Source organism: Martes martes, assembly GCF_963455335.1.
Source record: "Martes martes genome assembly, chromosome: 13".
NCBI classification, from domain to species: domain Eukaryota; kingdom Metazoa; phylum Chordata; class Mammalia; order Carnivora; family Mustelidae; genus Martes; species Martes martes.
In genome coordinates this window covers 47243122-47258599 of record NC_137901.1, presented here as the reverse complement: position 1 = coordinate 47258599, position 15478 = coordinate 47243122, and the positions used below count along the sequence as shown (strand labels likewise).

Below are 15478 nucleotides of genomic sequence, written 5' to 3'. Positions count from 1 at the left end.
GATTCCAGCTCCGTCTGGGATGGACTTGGAAGCCCTCCCCCCACCTCCCTATGTGGTTCTAATGGCAGCCAGAGCTGAGAATCACTCCCTCAGACCCGTATCAAGGAACTCAGTCATTCAAGTGAGAAAGCTGTGGGTTCAAAGGGTGTTACAGATTTTGAAGTGCAAAAGGGTGGTGCTAGCTGCTATGTGCTTCACAGAGGTCTGTGACGTGGCAGTCCATCGTGTAAACTCAGGGGAGGGTGTTCAAATGGAGAAGCTCCCACCGACACATCTCACCACATGTCTGTGAAGGTGTTGTGAGCAGTGCATGTCTGCTGGTGGGATAGTCTAAAATACGATTCCTATGGAACCAGCAGTAGGAACCCTTCTACTCCTCATGATGACTCCATCAAGTCACTTCATCTCCTTTTTTTTTTTTTAAAGGGTTTTATTTATTTGGCAGAGAGAGGTCACAAGTAGGCAGAGAGGCAGGCAGAGAGAGAGGGGGAAGCAGACTCCCTGCCGAGCAGAGAGCTCAATGTGGGGCTCGATCCCAAGACCCTGAGATCATGACCTGAGCTGAAGGCAGAAGGCTTAACCCACTGAGCCACCCAGGCGCCCCTCATCTCCTTATATTTTATTTTTGTTATTGTCCAAAACCAGAATAACAGGAATGACAGCGACGATGGAAAGAGCCTTTGGGCCACATGCTAATCGTCAATTAGTTGCAACAGACCCACACTCGCAGCAGGAGCCTCTCAAAGGCCAGTGGTGTGCGTGTACTTCAGTTATTCACCCCTACCCCATCTCACGTCTCTTCGAATAACTTGATTTCTCCTTTATGTGTGCTCTTCCTCCGGGATAACTCTATGACAGGAGCATTATTCTGCTTTTCAGCAAGCCCATATGCTGGGCTGGTTATCTTATGGGTACGTACGTGTCACGTGATTTTTGAAGCTCCTGCCCACATACGTTATATGAGCTGCCGCGTATGTATGAGAGGTTTAAAGGGTAAAACAAAGGTGGCTAAACAAGGTTATGTGCTTCTCCATAGAAAAAGCTCATCTGGCTAATTCCATCTTTTTCTTGGATTGAAGTCCTACCGTTCATTAAAATATTTTTGAAGTGGGCATTTCGGGCATCTGAATTTAGACTGCAATGCTGTGGCTGAGGAGGGGGTAGGCAAGCGTCCAGCTAACGTCCCCTTGAACACGTACTCACGTGGAGTTGGTCGTGGATGTCGGCTCCATGCTTCAGCAGCGTCTCTACCACCCGCTTGTGTCCGTACTGGCTGGCGGCCAACAGGGCCGTGCCCCCATCCTGCAAGGTAGTACCATGTTAGAAGGGTGCAGACATGTCTACCGAGCAGATGCTCCCACAGAGGGAGAGCTTCGGGAAAGGCGTTCCTCATAGATAACAACAAACTGACCTTTGCTTTTTCATCTCTTTCTCTTTATAGTCATGACAGGGTTCCTCCTGAAGGCATCACGTCATACATGTGGATGACTTGCTTGGGATACATTACAGTTACTGGACTATGTTATTGTGAGTCACTGCCCATGTCAAATGCAGAATTATCTATTTGCATCTCAATAAAGGAAATGAAGACTAGAAAGCCTGTACCAGTCACTTCTGTCTTGGAATTACCTGAAGTCTCCTGTGTCTTCTGTCTAGAGACCCTCTTGACAACTATTGGCTTCTCCCTGTGTTTTCTCCCAGCTGTGGGCCTCGAAGATTAAGGTGATTTATGGAGTAACCATCTGGGGCCATTGTCTTCAGGGGATAAGGCGTGGGTCCATTAAGAGTGGGTAACTGCATGTACCCCGTGAACCTCTCACCATCCTACTTAGCATTTTCCTTTGAACATGTGCCAGTCTGTCCAAATCTCTTTTAAAATGTGGGCCCTAGAACGAATGGGAGCCCAGAAGAGTAGATGTGGTCTGATGGGGAATTGGACATTCCTTTCTTCCATCTACTCTACTTTTATCTTGACAGCCTGAATTAGAATTAGCTTTCATGTCAACCACATCACACTACTGACTCACTGAGTCTGTGGTCAACTGAAACCCTTGATGGTTTTTCTCAGGTGCTGCAGCGAAGGCATTATCTTTTCCCATCTGCATCTGGGGAGCTGTTTGTTTGGCTCTGCGAATGGGTCTGTGGACATCTGTGCTAGTCGTAAATAACGTAAGAACATGTCATCTGGTTCTGAAATACAAATCCTAACTCTAAGAGAGCGTGGTTTCTAAATCTGGGGCACAGAGTGTTTATGCAGAATGCCTGCTCTCCAACTCCCACCCTCACAGGGTCTGATTCTGGTGAGGCCCAGAAACAGGCTTTCTGACCAGTCATGTGAGGGGACTGTGGTGTGAATGTGGTAGGTGGGCCTCACTTGGAGAAACACTGCTGTAAGAGCTCCCTTGTTCACAGGCTGTGTGTTGGGGGGAGTGGGCACTTGAGCTGTGATTTGAAGGGGGGAGAATGGAAGACTGAGACTGGAGGGGTGAGGCTGGTGGAGGGTGGGCCAATGTGGGTGGGGTGTATGGGCAACAAAAATCGCAATAGCAGCGAGGAACACCAACATTTCCAACTATCGTTCTGTCAGTTTTTCTCTTTGCCTAATGAGGTAAGAGAAGAGATAAAATATGGTGATTGTCATAGAAGAGCTGGTACCTTTTATTTTTGTTATTTTATTTATTTTTTAAGTAGACTCTATACCCAGTGTGGAGTCTAATGCGGGGCTTGAACTCATGACACTGAGATCGTGACCTCAGCTGAGATGAAAAGTCAGATGCTTGACCCAGGTGCCCCTGTACCTTTTATTTATTTATTTTTAAATAGTTTATTTATTTATTTGAGAGAGAGAGAGACAGCATGCACCCATGAATTGGGGGTGAGCAGGGGGTCAGAGGGAGAGATAGAAGCAGTTTCCCTGCTGAGCAGGGAGCCTGATGCGGGGCTCGATCCCAGGACTCCAGGATCATGACCTGAGCTGAAGGCAGATGCTTTACTGACTAAGCTACCCAGGTGCCTCTGTACCTTTTATTTTTAAAAACACATTTCGGGGAATATAGCTTTAATAATGATGAGAACAACTGTTGAAACAAAGGTAATTTTGATGACAGGATCACATGAAAACTGAACGCCTCTCGACATTCTCTTCTTCCCATGGAAAGTTCTTGGGCACCTGCAGGTGACCTAATGGAAACATTTGGAATTGTGCTCCGGGCCCTGTGTTCCATGGATTTCTGGGACAGCACACACTGCTGCAGGGACAGAGGCTGAAAGCCAGCATTAACTTGTTAACCAAGAAGACTGAAGCAGCCATATGCTGGGGCATGATCATTCTGACTTAGTTCAAAGAGCTGAGATTTACATTTGTAGAACTTTACTTTCTATTTTTAGTTGTATTACTTTTATAATGACAAATAAAATGATAATTAATATCAAAATATATACACACATATTTTTTGGATTATTGTATATTATATGCAGCATGTGTGGAGGCATGTGTACCGTCCAACGGCACGTTCAGAACAGACCAATCTTATCTGAAATTCAGAGCTACTTAATAGTTAACATCTTAACAGGAAAAGAAAAAAAAATTCACTGGAAACTCCCCTGATATCCAAATTTCACATACAATGGTTTAAGAAAGCCTAAAAGATTCCAAGTCAGGCAAATTTCCAGGAATTTTTTGGTTCTAATTAGGCTGGAAATAAGTTGACAATTCCAAAAATGTTAAAGCAGTTCAAATTCTCCTACTACAAACCTAAGTTATCGTGTACAATCATATCGCAAACACAAAATTGATCTTTCTGCAACCTGAGTTTTCTTATCTGTGTGTCATGCATGAACAATCAATGACTTCTTTAAAGGAAGAACTGCATTTCCTTGCCCAACTATGTAAACTGTAATCATGTGTTACATATTTCAGTGAGGGCATCTCAGAAAGTAAATTGCCTATCAGATCGTCCTCCTTAGAAATGTCTCAGATTCCACTAAGAGTGGCTTAAATACTTTGATAGTTCCTATTAGAGCACTGGGATTAATCTTAAAAAGTTAAAAAAAAAAAAGCCCACGAAAACAGGGAGTTATAAAGCACTTGCTATTGTATCCATCCTGATAACAAAATTTAGTGTCCCAAAGTAGAAAGCTACCAGTGCAAGACAGAACATAAATAATGCCCCATAAAATTAGGAGCCCAGAGGGAAAATGCCATGTTTTGAATTGATTCCTTAGGACTACCTCTCAACCATTACAAGTAACTTTGTGAAATCCACCTTCTTAGGCTTGAAAATCTTATAAAAAGAGTGGGGTGCCTGGGTGGCTCAGTTAGTTAAGTGTCTGCCTTTGGCTCAGGTCATGACCTCATGGTCCTGGGATGGAGCCCCATGTCAGGCTCCCTGCTCAGCGGGGAGTCTGCTTCTCCCTCTGCCCCTCATCCTGCATGTGTTCTCTCTCTCTTTATCTCTCTAAAATAAATAAAGTCTTTTTTTTTTTTTAAAGATTTTATTTATTTACTTGACAGACAGAGATCACAAGTAGGCAGAGAGGCAGGCAGAGAGAGAGAGGAGGAAGCAGGCTTCCCGTGGAGCAGAAAGCCCGATGCGGGGCTCGATCCCAGGACCCTGGGATCATGACCCAAGCCGAAGGCAGAGGCTTTAACCCAGGCTTAAGAAAAAAAAAAAAAAAAAAAGCACAAATTCATACTATGGATGGAGAGACACGAATACTCATGATTGCTAAAATTGTTCAATGAGGTATGAAATCAAGAAAGTTCTCTTACTTTGGTCCTAAATTCAGTGGATGCTCCAAACTCAAAGAGAAATCTCACGACGTCATTATGTCCTTGCTGGGCAGCAAAGAACAGGGCAGTTGTACCTGACTGGGAGAGAACAAACAGCTGGTTTTAAGGCATTTAGTTACTTTGCATTTGTTTGTACATTAGCAAACACAACAAAACAATATCCTTGTATGTAAGCCTTCTAACCTAGGAGGGAGCTACATTTGATGATTATATTCCTTGTTCAGAGAAGTGAGAATATGAAAGGGGAACTTTATTGTTGGTCTAATTGGATGAATGATGGACCCAAAAGATATGTACTTGTCCTAATTTCTGGAACTTGTGAATATTACCTTCTGTGGCATATGATGGGATTAAGTTAAGGATTTTGAGAAAAGGCACTTATCCTGGCTTGTCCTGGGGGACCCTAAATCCAGTGGCAACTGGATAGAGACCCACTTGATATAGAGGAGGGGAAGAGGTAATGTGACCACAGAGGCACAGGGGATGCGGCCACAAGTCAAGGAATGCCCGCAGCTACCAGAAGCTGGAAGAGGTAGAGAAAAGGTTCTCCCCTGGGGCTTTCAAAAGGAGTGCAGCCCTGTGGACACACCTTGAATTTTCTGGCCTCCAGAATTGTAAAAGTGTAAATTTATGTTCTTTGAAGTCACCTAGTGGGTGGTAATTTGTTACAGAGGCCACAGGGAACTAACTACCATGCTTGGTGACATGGCGTTCATTATTATTGGCAAGAGTTCTGGTAGAGTTCTGGCTACAGAGTTAAGTACCCCACAGTAGAAAGCTACCAGCCAAAGAAAGAATCTAAGTAATTCAGCCAAACAGACTCAAAATATTCCTCAAAAGAGGACATAGGAACAAGAAACAGCCTGGTTCCAAATGTTAAACCAGATCAGGGATACTCGGAGACACAAATTTGAGCATCCTCCCTTCCCAGCCATTTTCATAAGCCTACTCGAAGATTGGTAGCCAGATCATTGTGTGATAGGAGCAAATTCATCGTACCACTCTGTGGGTAATATCTATTTTCCTTACAAAGATGCTCTTCACTCCAGTGCTTTGAGCAGGGATGAAGCTCACACGTTACACCTTCGCAGGCACAGCGAGGAGAGACACCTTCCACAGCTCACCAGGAAGTCTTAAAGTGGTAGGTTCTCATCCAGGTGGGAGGAGCCAGGAGGAGCAGGCCCTAAGGATTACTGATGACCCTGAAGCTTGTTCTTAAGTGTGTGTGTGTATGTGTGTGTGTATACGTGTATGCATGTGTGTGTGTATGAGACAGGGACCAATGAGCCCAACCACTGTGGCAGAACACAAGCCAATACCTTCCTAGTCATGACCTTCTATCTCGGGCTATGCCCCCAACCAGACGCTGCCCTCGGGAGGCACAGGTAATGTGACCATTCCCAGAGCCTTTGTGCCTGCCACACGGGAGTGACTTTCCCCTTGGTTCCCACAGAAACAAGTAGAAGGCATCCTTTCATTGCTTTCCTACAGTGGAGAACACTGAGTTCCAGAAACCTGAGGATGTAACCAGGTCTGGATGAAGAAACTCGGCTAGCATAGGAAAACCCTCATCTTCTTAACAGACATTAAATTTCAGAAACTACCAGAGATAATTTCTAGAAATTGTTTCTTCCCTAAGAAAAAGGACTTTTCACCAAGATTTTATGATATATTAATTGAAAAACCATATCTATAGCAGTGTGAATCAATTTTGGAACATAAATGTACCATTCATTAATCATTGTGCACATGAATGTGGCCATCTGTAGACAGAGGAGCCAGACTTCAGCTGGAATGTGAATAAAGGTCTTAAATGTATGTGCTTTACTACTGTAACCCAGGGCCTCATGACAACTGCACACGCAGTTCCTAACCCTGAAAATTTTAGCTGATATTGCTGGTTCTTTAGAGCAATGGTCTCTTTGGATCATTAGCTTCCTGTTCTTGCAAGCTCTGTGTACGTAGACAGCCATCCAAAGAAAACAATGACAGGTACCTTTTCAGGAAACAAGTATTTTGATATGGATTAAATGGAAAAAATTGACTAAGAATGAACCCAGATAGAAGCCTGCTGCATGAGTACCTTCCACAGTACCGCTAGGTACTCACCTCATGTGTGAGCTTGGGGCCTCTCTTTGGCAGCTCTGTCACCGGAGGCTGAGGTGGCCTCGGGAAATTCAGGGGACCACTGGGCATTCATGCAGCAACATTATTTGAGTCACAAGGTTACTTCAAAATTGGGCACACCTCAGTAAGTCCTTGAGGGCCATTTTTGTTCAATGCACAATAGTTTTCATATCCAAGAATATTAGTGGAGCAATTGGAATGAAACAGATAAATATAAAACCATAAAAACCATACACTGGCTGGAAAGCAAACAAATATTTCTCTTCTCTCAGCTTTTCACAGTTGTTCTGAAGATATACTTGTGCGTGTTGAACTTGCCCTTCAGGATAAAGTTTTCTGAGGAGCAGATCTGAATCATATTGTTTTTATTAGAGAAAAGTTTGTCTATTCTTTAAAGCTATAATAAACCAAGACTGTGAAGCATAAAGGAAAAACAAAAAGATTAGGGTAATTTCAAACTATAATTCTAAATGGGCCCAAACATTTTCCTCCCAGAAGGAAATTAGCTGCTGACGTGAAAAATGGCTTAAAACAATGCTCCAGTGTTGTGAAAATTGCTCCAAAGAATCTGTCTGTGAGACTGGATTTGCTATGGTCTGTCTGTATGGCTCCTTTTGATAGATCAGGCTTGCTGGCCCAGGCCTATGGAGAACCAGACCTCAGAGTCTATTCATCAAGTGTCATTCTTCCATGGTCCAGAGCCAAGGTGACACCCAGAAGGGAGAAGGGAAGGACTATAGGTGTCCCATGGAATAGCCAGCCCTCACAGCTCCACTCAGAGGTAGCAGTCCAGGCTGGAAGACGGGGTGTACTGATTGATGAAAGTTTGGTTGGTGACTCATCTTTTCTGAAACAACTGTAGGGTAGGCCCTAGGATAAGACTGGATCAAGGAACATCAAATGCTCCAGTTCAGTCTGAAGCTTGCCCCAGGATGCCATCTTGGGTCTGAGTTAGTGTGGACTGAGAGGTCAGATTCACTTTAGGGTTGACCTATGGATCTATCTCCAGAAAGGTTAATTTGCAAGGCCCTAGATCAGCTTGGGAATAAATTGATCCCCCTCAGATCTGACTCCCAAAGTATGGTAAAAGGTCCAACCTCCCACTGCTCTTCTACATTGGACCAAGAATGGATCCTCTAGCCAGACTGAACTCCCAAGGTGGCCTTTGAATGAAGCGTGGGAACAGGCTCACATTTTAGTTCAATGTCCACCACATGGCTTTTTGGGGAGAGCTTATTTAACACGTGGCCAGTCAGAGAAGCCCTTTGAAATCATAGTTTGATGAGGATGACTGAGATAGTCTAGCAAGTGAACCTCATTCAGAACAGGTTGGTGACCCAATCTTTTTAAAAATACAAAAAAATCTCCATGAAAATTCTTTAACTTCTACAGCACCTCTTCCCCAGGGAAGAAGGAAGACCTGATTTAAGCTTGGGAGGAAATGTATGAGTGCTTAGGGAATGTGGTTAGAGGTTTGGTTACCTCAGACTATAACACACACTTGAGAATATTCATTCCACTGATGTACACCCAATGGTCCACTCTAGGGCCTTATTTTAGGCACAGCAAAGTCCACAGTCTGGGCATTAATGCGATGCAGGAAAAAAGCAATGATTAATCTGGTCTTCCTTACCAATTTACCACTATAAAAATTTCGAGTCTCTGTCACCTAGGTCATTCTTATTTAAGTGTAAACCTGACCTACCTCTCTCTGGAGATTGATGTCTGCTCCTTGCAGAACCAGTTCCCTCACACAGTCTATGTGACCGGCATAGGAGGCAACCATGAGGAGCGTGGTGCCATGCTAGATGGAGGACAGACAGATAACAGTTACATATGTCAGAGAGGGTCCTGGAGGAGAGGCTAAAGGGATGTCAGGTCCACTCGAGACATGTCCAAGTGCACAATTTCCCACAGTATTGAGTGTCTCATGAAAAACCTTATAACGCAAAGTAGACAGAGAAAAAGCAAAGCGACAAACTGCTGCAGGTGGAATTTTCTATTTAAAGACCCACTTAATAGGGCGCCTGGGTGGCTCAGTTGGTTAAGTGACTGCCTTTGGCTCAGGTCATGATCCCAGAGTTCTGGGATCAAGTCCTGCGTCGGGCTCCCGGCTCTGCGGGGAATCTGCTTCTCCCTCTGACCTCTCCCCTCTCATGTTCTCTCACACACTCTCTCTCTAATAAATAAATAAAATCTTTAAAAAAAGAACCCCACTTAATCCCATTACCTTCAGAAATGCAGTCCGAGGGAACCATAATCACTGCATGTGAAAGCAGTAGGGATGTAATGGTCTTATTTTATGATTCATATCAAATGATTCCTGGGCCCAAACACTGTTCTTAATGGGTTAGGTGGTACCTGTTGGTTTTCTGAGTTTAGAAGACTTTTTCTTAGAACTGATACAGGTAAAAATGCAAGGTACCTCAATGATATGGGAGACCTGAGTAGTCAGTAGGAGCCCGGGGGGTTCACGTCGGCCTCTACCATCAATCAACTGTGTCACCTGGGGGCACACTGTTTTTAATTCCTGGGGTTTAGAGTTTAATTTCCAGTTGTTTTTAAGGGCTTGGAATTGTGAGCTTGACCACTACCTCTGTGTACACAGCAACATGCCTTTCTGGGGTGGACAAGAGAAAGATGGTTCTTCACAGGAGGAAGGTACGGGGTGACGAGTGACTCTTACAAGCCTCATTTTAATTTCATGGGTGGGATTTTGTAAGAAGGCAGTAGAGTTGACTGGTCCCTGACACTATGATCTTGGGCTAGTTATGGAACCTTTCCAAGGTTCACCCTCCTTATCTGCAAAATAGGGAATAATAAAAGCATCTGCTGGATTAAATCAAATGGGTAAACCAGATATTGCAGGCAAAGTGCTTAGCATAGTAATGTTAGCTATTAATTCAGTAAGTGTTGGCTATTATAATATTATGATACTTCAGTAAATGTTAGGTCATCATTTGGCTTTTGTTGATTTCTGTGAATCTCAATACTAATTTTGGGAAAGTCTTGTTTGCTATGTATGAAAAGTATAGGTAGAGTAAAAAAATAAAAACTAATGGCTTCATGGAAGTGTTCTATATTTTCTCTGCTTCCATGAGACCGTATTTGGTATTTAATGTTAGACATTTGTTAGGCTGTACCATCCATTATCAAGTTGAACATCTTCCTCTGTATTTCCCAGGATTAGAATGACATGTGGAAGTTGGTATTACTAACTTCCTCCTGAACGTGAACAATTTTTATGTAGATTACAGATAGAAAAATATGATTTAAAACCAATCTGGAAGATTGCTGGGATGATAGTGAAGTAGGAGGACCCTAAACTCACATAGATACATGTGTCTGACAGATGCAGTGGGAGTATCGATAGGTATACAATGGGAGTTACAATAGACGACACTCTCATCGTTGTAGATGACCCGGAAAACGACCTGAAGACTAGAACCAACTCCATAACTAAAGGTAGAGAAGAGGTCACACTGAAGAGGGTAGGAAGGGCAGAGATGCATGGGGAGGTAAATGGACCACTGCTGTATGCAGGGTGAGGGGGGTTGGGTGGGGAGGGAGTTGTGGAGAAGGGAGGAAGACAGATGATTACACTGGGGAGCCTGTGCTGGAGACGATGAATCCCCATAATATTTGGTTCTGAAAGACAGAGGAGCCAAATTTCATGAGTTCTTATAACCAGCAGGACTGAAAACCTGGAATTTCATTTTTATCTAGTTTTTAAAGGCTTTTATTTTATTTTTAAAATTTATTATTTTTTGAGAGAGAGAAAGCACACGCACACATGCTGTGTGTGGGTGGGGGGTGGAGCAGAGGGAGAGGGAGAGAGAGGCACCTGGGTGGCTCAGTCAGTAAAGCCTCTCTCTACCCTAGCTCAGTTCATGATCTCAGAGTCCCGGGATCGAGTCCTGTATCGGGTTCCCTGCTCAGCAGGAGGTCTGCTTCTCCCTCTTATGACCCTGAGATCATGACCCAAGCAGAAATCAAGAGTCCAATGGCTAACTGACGGAGGCACCCAGAGACAACCCAAGATTTTTATTTTTAAGTAATCTCTATTCCCAACGTGGGGCGCAAACTCACAACACAGAGATTAAGAGTTGCATGCTCTACTGACTGACCCAGCCAGGAGTCCTTGGAATTTTAAAAATCTGTGGCTCAGCTCTGGAAGAGGATGGAGGGCAAGAAGAAACTGGGTCCTAACCCTTAAAGAAACAGCACCACAGACAGCCGACAGAGATACAGCACAGAAGCAGCGGTTTAAAAAATGCCTAGGGTACATGGGAAGGAGATTTGTTTACTAGTCTCAGAAATGGCTGGAGGAGCAGGGATCCTTGGAAGACTTCTCTAGGAGCAAAGGAGCTGGTAGGCACCATTTCCTTCTCCTGCTCCCAAGAAAATTCCCATGACCATCTGCAGGAACCAGCGAAGCATGGATATTCACTACCTAACTGGCTGACATGCACTACCCCCTGTGTGGATCTGCCCCCTCTGGTGTGCTTTTGCCTGGAACCCACTCAAACCAGACCCACAAACCGGGCAGTGTGCAAGCAGCCCCAGCAAGTGTCAGTGCCACTCCAAAGTGACTCCTGCCCTGGGGAGAGGGAAAGATAACCATACAAGCAATCATACTGGGGCCCCAGCAGTGGGCTGGGTGCAGACAGCTGGTCTGACTGCAGGCCCCGACTGCAGGCCCCACCTGCCAGTTAAAGCATCTCAGGCGACAACACAGGGAAAGCAGCCTGCAGTTTGGTGCTACTGTATGTCTGGCAAACTGGTCTGACTCAACTCAAGCCTGGGTTGGACCCATACTGGCCCACAAACATCACCAGGACCAAACACTGCCCAAAACAGCAAGGAGAGCCACTGGGCTCTCCTGGGCTGAAGGAAAAAGTGACTCAGCTGCAACAGCAGGGGACACACAACACACACAACACACAACACACATGGGAGAACCCCTGCAGTGCCAGGTTCTGGGAACAGGAGACATTGCACTGCAGGATGCTACAGGAGCTCTTTTTCACAAGGCCACTAGTTTCAAGAGTGGGAGACATAGCTGACTTTCCAAATACAGAAACAGACACAGAGAGTTAGACAAAATGAGGAGACAGAAGAATATGTCTCAAATGGAAGAAAAGGACAAAACCACAGCAACAAATCTAAGTGAAATGGAGATAAGTAACATGCCTGATAGGGAATTTAAAGTAATGATCCAAAAGATACTCACTGGACTTGAGAATCTCAGGATCCTGAGATCAAGCCCTGTGTCAGGCTCTGCACTGGGCACGGAACCTACTTAAAATTCTCTCTTTCTCTCTCCCTTTGCCCCTTCCACTCATGCTTTCTCTCTTTCTCTCTCTCAAATAAATGAATAAATCTTTTAAAAAATCCAAATAATGATACCCATCTATCTGCTGCCTAAAAGGCTCATTTCAGACCAAAAGACACCTGCAGATTGAAAGTAAGGGGATGGAGAAACATTTATCATGCACATGGATGTCAAAAGAAAGCCTAGGAAGCAATACTTAAATCAGACAAAGTAGACTTTGAAAAAAAGACTATAACAAGAGACAAAGAAGGATACCATACAATAATGAGACAATCCAACAAGAAGATATAATAATTGTAAATATGTATACACCCAGGCAGTGTGCAAGCAGCACATGGGAGCACCCAAATATATAAAAAGGTTAATAACAAACATAAAGGAGCTAACTGAGAGTAATACAATAAGAGTAGGGGACTTTAACAACCCACTTACATCATGGGCAGATTATCAAAACAGAAAATCAACAAGGAAATGGTAGCTTTGACACATTGGACTGGTTGGATTTAACAGATATATCCTGAATATTCCATTCTAAAACAGCAGAACACACATTCTTTTCAAGTGTACATGTAACATTCTCCAGAATAGATCACATATTACACCACAAAACAAATATTAACAAGTTCAAAAGATTGTAGTCATATTATGCATCTTTTCTGAGCAAAATGCTATGACACTAGAGATCAACAACAAGAAAAAAAAATCTGGAAAGAGCACAAATACATGAAGTTAATAACATTCTACTAAATAATGGATGGGTCATTGAAGAAATTAAGGAAGAAAAAAAAAACAAAGAAAAAAAAATGAAAGTGAAAACACAAAGGTCCAAAATTTTTGGGATACAGCAAAAGTGTTCCTAAGAAGGAAGTATATGGCAATACAGACCTACCTCAGAAAGCAAGGAAAATCTCAAATAAACAACCTAACCTAATATCTAAAGGAGCTAGAAACAAACAAACAAACAAAACCCAAAACCAAAAGGAAGAAAATAATAAAGATTAGAGCAGAAATAGATGATAAAGTAAATAAAAAAACAACAGATCAATGAAATAAGGAGCTGGTTCTTTGAAAAGATCAACAAAATCGAAAAACTTTCAGCCGGACACAACAAAAAGAAAAGAGAGGATTAAAATAAAATCAGAAGTGAAAGAGGAGAAATAACAATGAACACCACTGAAATACAAAGAATTATTTAAATTCCTAGAAACATATATCCTACCAAAACTGCGTCAGGAAGAAATAGAAAATCTGAACAGATCAGTTACCAGCAATGAAATTAAATCAGTAATCAAAAAACTCCCAACAAACAAAAGTCCAACAGGAATTCATCAAAATCCTTGAGGAGAACACAGGCAGCAACATCTTTGACCTCAGCTGCAGCAACTTCTTCCTAGAAACATTGCCAAAACCAAGGGAAGTAAGGGCAAAAATGAACTAGTGGGACTTCATGAAGATCAAAAGCTTTTGCACAGCAAAGGAAACAATCAACAAAACCAAAAGACAACTGACAGAATGGGAGAAGATATTTGCAAATGACAAATCAGAAAAAGGGCTAGTATCCAAAATCTATAAAGAACTTATCAAACTCAACACCCAAAGAGCAAATAATCCAATCAAGAAATGGGCAGAAGACATGAACAGACATTTCTGCAAAGAAGACATCCAAATGGCTGACACATGAAAAAGTGCTCCATATCACTCGGCATCAGGGAAATACAAATCAAAACCACAATGAGATACCACCTCACATCAGTCAGAATGGCTCAAATTAACAAGTCAGGAAATGACAGATGCTGGCGAGGATGTGGAGAAAGGGGAACCTTCCTACACTGTTGGTGGGAATGCAAGCTGGTTCAACCACTCTGGAAAACAGCATGGAGTTTCCTCAAAAAGTTGAAAACAGGGGCGCCTGGGTGGCTCAGTGGTTAAGCCGCTGCCTTTGGCTCAGGTCATGATCTCAGGGTCCTGGGATCGAGTCCCGAATCGGGCTCTCTGCTCAGCAGGGAGCCTGCTTCCTCCTCTCTCTTTGCCTGCCTCTCTGCCTGCTTGTGATCTCTGTCAAATAAATAAATTTAAAAATCTTTAAAAAAAAAAAAAGTTGAAAACAGAGCTACCCTACAACCCAGCAATTGCACTGCTGGGTATTTGCCCTAAAGATACAAATGTAGTGATCCAAAGTGACACATGCACCTGAATGTTTATAGCAGCAATATCCACAATAGCCAAACTATGAAAAAAACCTAGAGTCCATCAACAGATGAATGGATGAAGAAGATGTGGTATAAATATACAATGGAATACTATGCAGCCATCAAAAGAAATGAAATCTTGCCATTTGCAACATCGTAGATGGAACTAGAGGGCATTATGCTTACTGAAATAAGTCAATCAGAGAAAGACAATTATCATATGATCTCCCTGATATGAGGAATTTGAGAGGCAGGGCAGGGGGTCCTGGGGAGTAGGGGGGGAAAATGAAACAAGATGGGATCAGGAGGAAGACAAACCATAAGAGACTCTTAGTCTCATGAAACAAACAGGGTTTCTGGGGTGTAGGAGGGTAGGGAGTGGGTGGCTAGGTTATGGACATTGGGGAGGGTATGTGCTATGGTGAGTGCGGTGAAGTGTGTAAGACTGATGATTCACAGACCTGTACCCCTGGAGCAAATAATACATTATATGTTAATTTTAAAAAAAGTCCAAGACCTGATGGCTTCACAGGTGAATTCTACCAAACATTTCAAGATGATTTAATTCCTATTCTTCGCAAATTATCCAAAAAATATAAGAGAACAGAAAACTTTCAAATTTATTCTGTGAGGCTAGCATTACCCTGATACCAAAACCAGATAAAGACGTTACAGAAAAAGGGAACTACAGGTCAACAAGTCTGATGAACATAGATGCAAAAATCTTCAAAAAATATTAGCAAACAGAACCCAACAATACAGTAAAACAATCATTCACTACAATCAAGTGGGCTTTATTCCTGGGATGCAAGGGTGGTTCAATATTTGCAAATCAATGTGATATGTTATATCAATAAGAGAAAGGATAAAAACCACATGAACATTTTAATAGATGCAGAAAAAGCATGTGATGAAGTACAACATGCACTCATGATAAAAAATCCTCTGCAAAGTAGGAACATAGAGAACATATCTCAACATAATCAAAGCTATATATGAGAAAACCACAGTGCATATCATACTCAATGGGGAAAA

General features: G+C 42.9%; 1 protein-coding gene across 1 annotated transcript in view; it reads right to left on the bottom strand.

The window, feature by feature from the left end:
• Positions 1 to 15478, bottom strand: part of ANKRD29 (ankyrin repeat domain 29) — a 57479-nt gene that overhangs the window by 23748 nt on the left and 18253 nt on the right. The window contains exons 3-5 of the mRNA XM_080821902.1: positions 8625 to 8723; positions 4772 to 4870; positions 1204 to 1302 (exon numbers count right to left, since the gene is read on the bottom strand). Coding sequence (XP_080678028.1) covers positions 1204 to 1302; positions 4772 to 4870; positions 8625 to 8723 — 297 coding nt within the window. The remainder of the gene's footprint in view (positions 1 to 1203; positions 1303 to 4771; positions 4871 to 8624; positions 8724 to 15478) is intronic.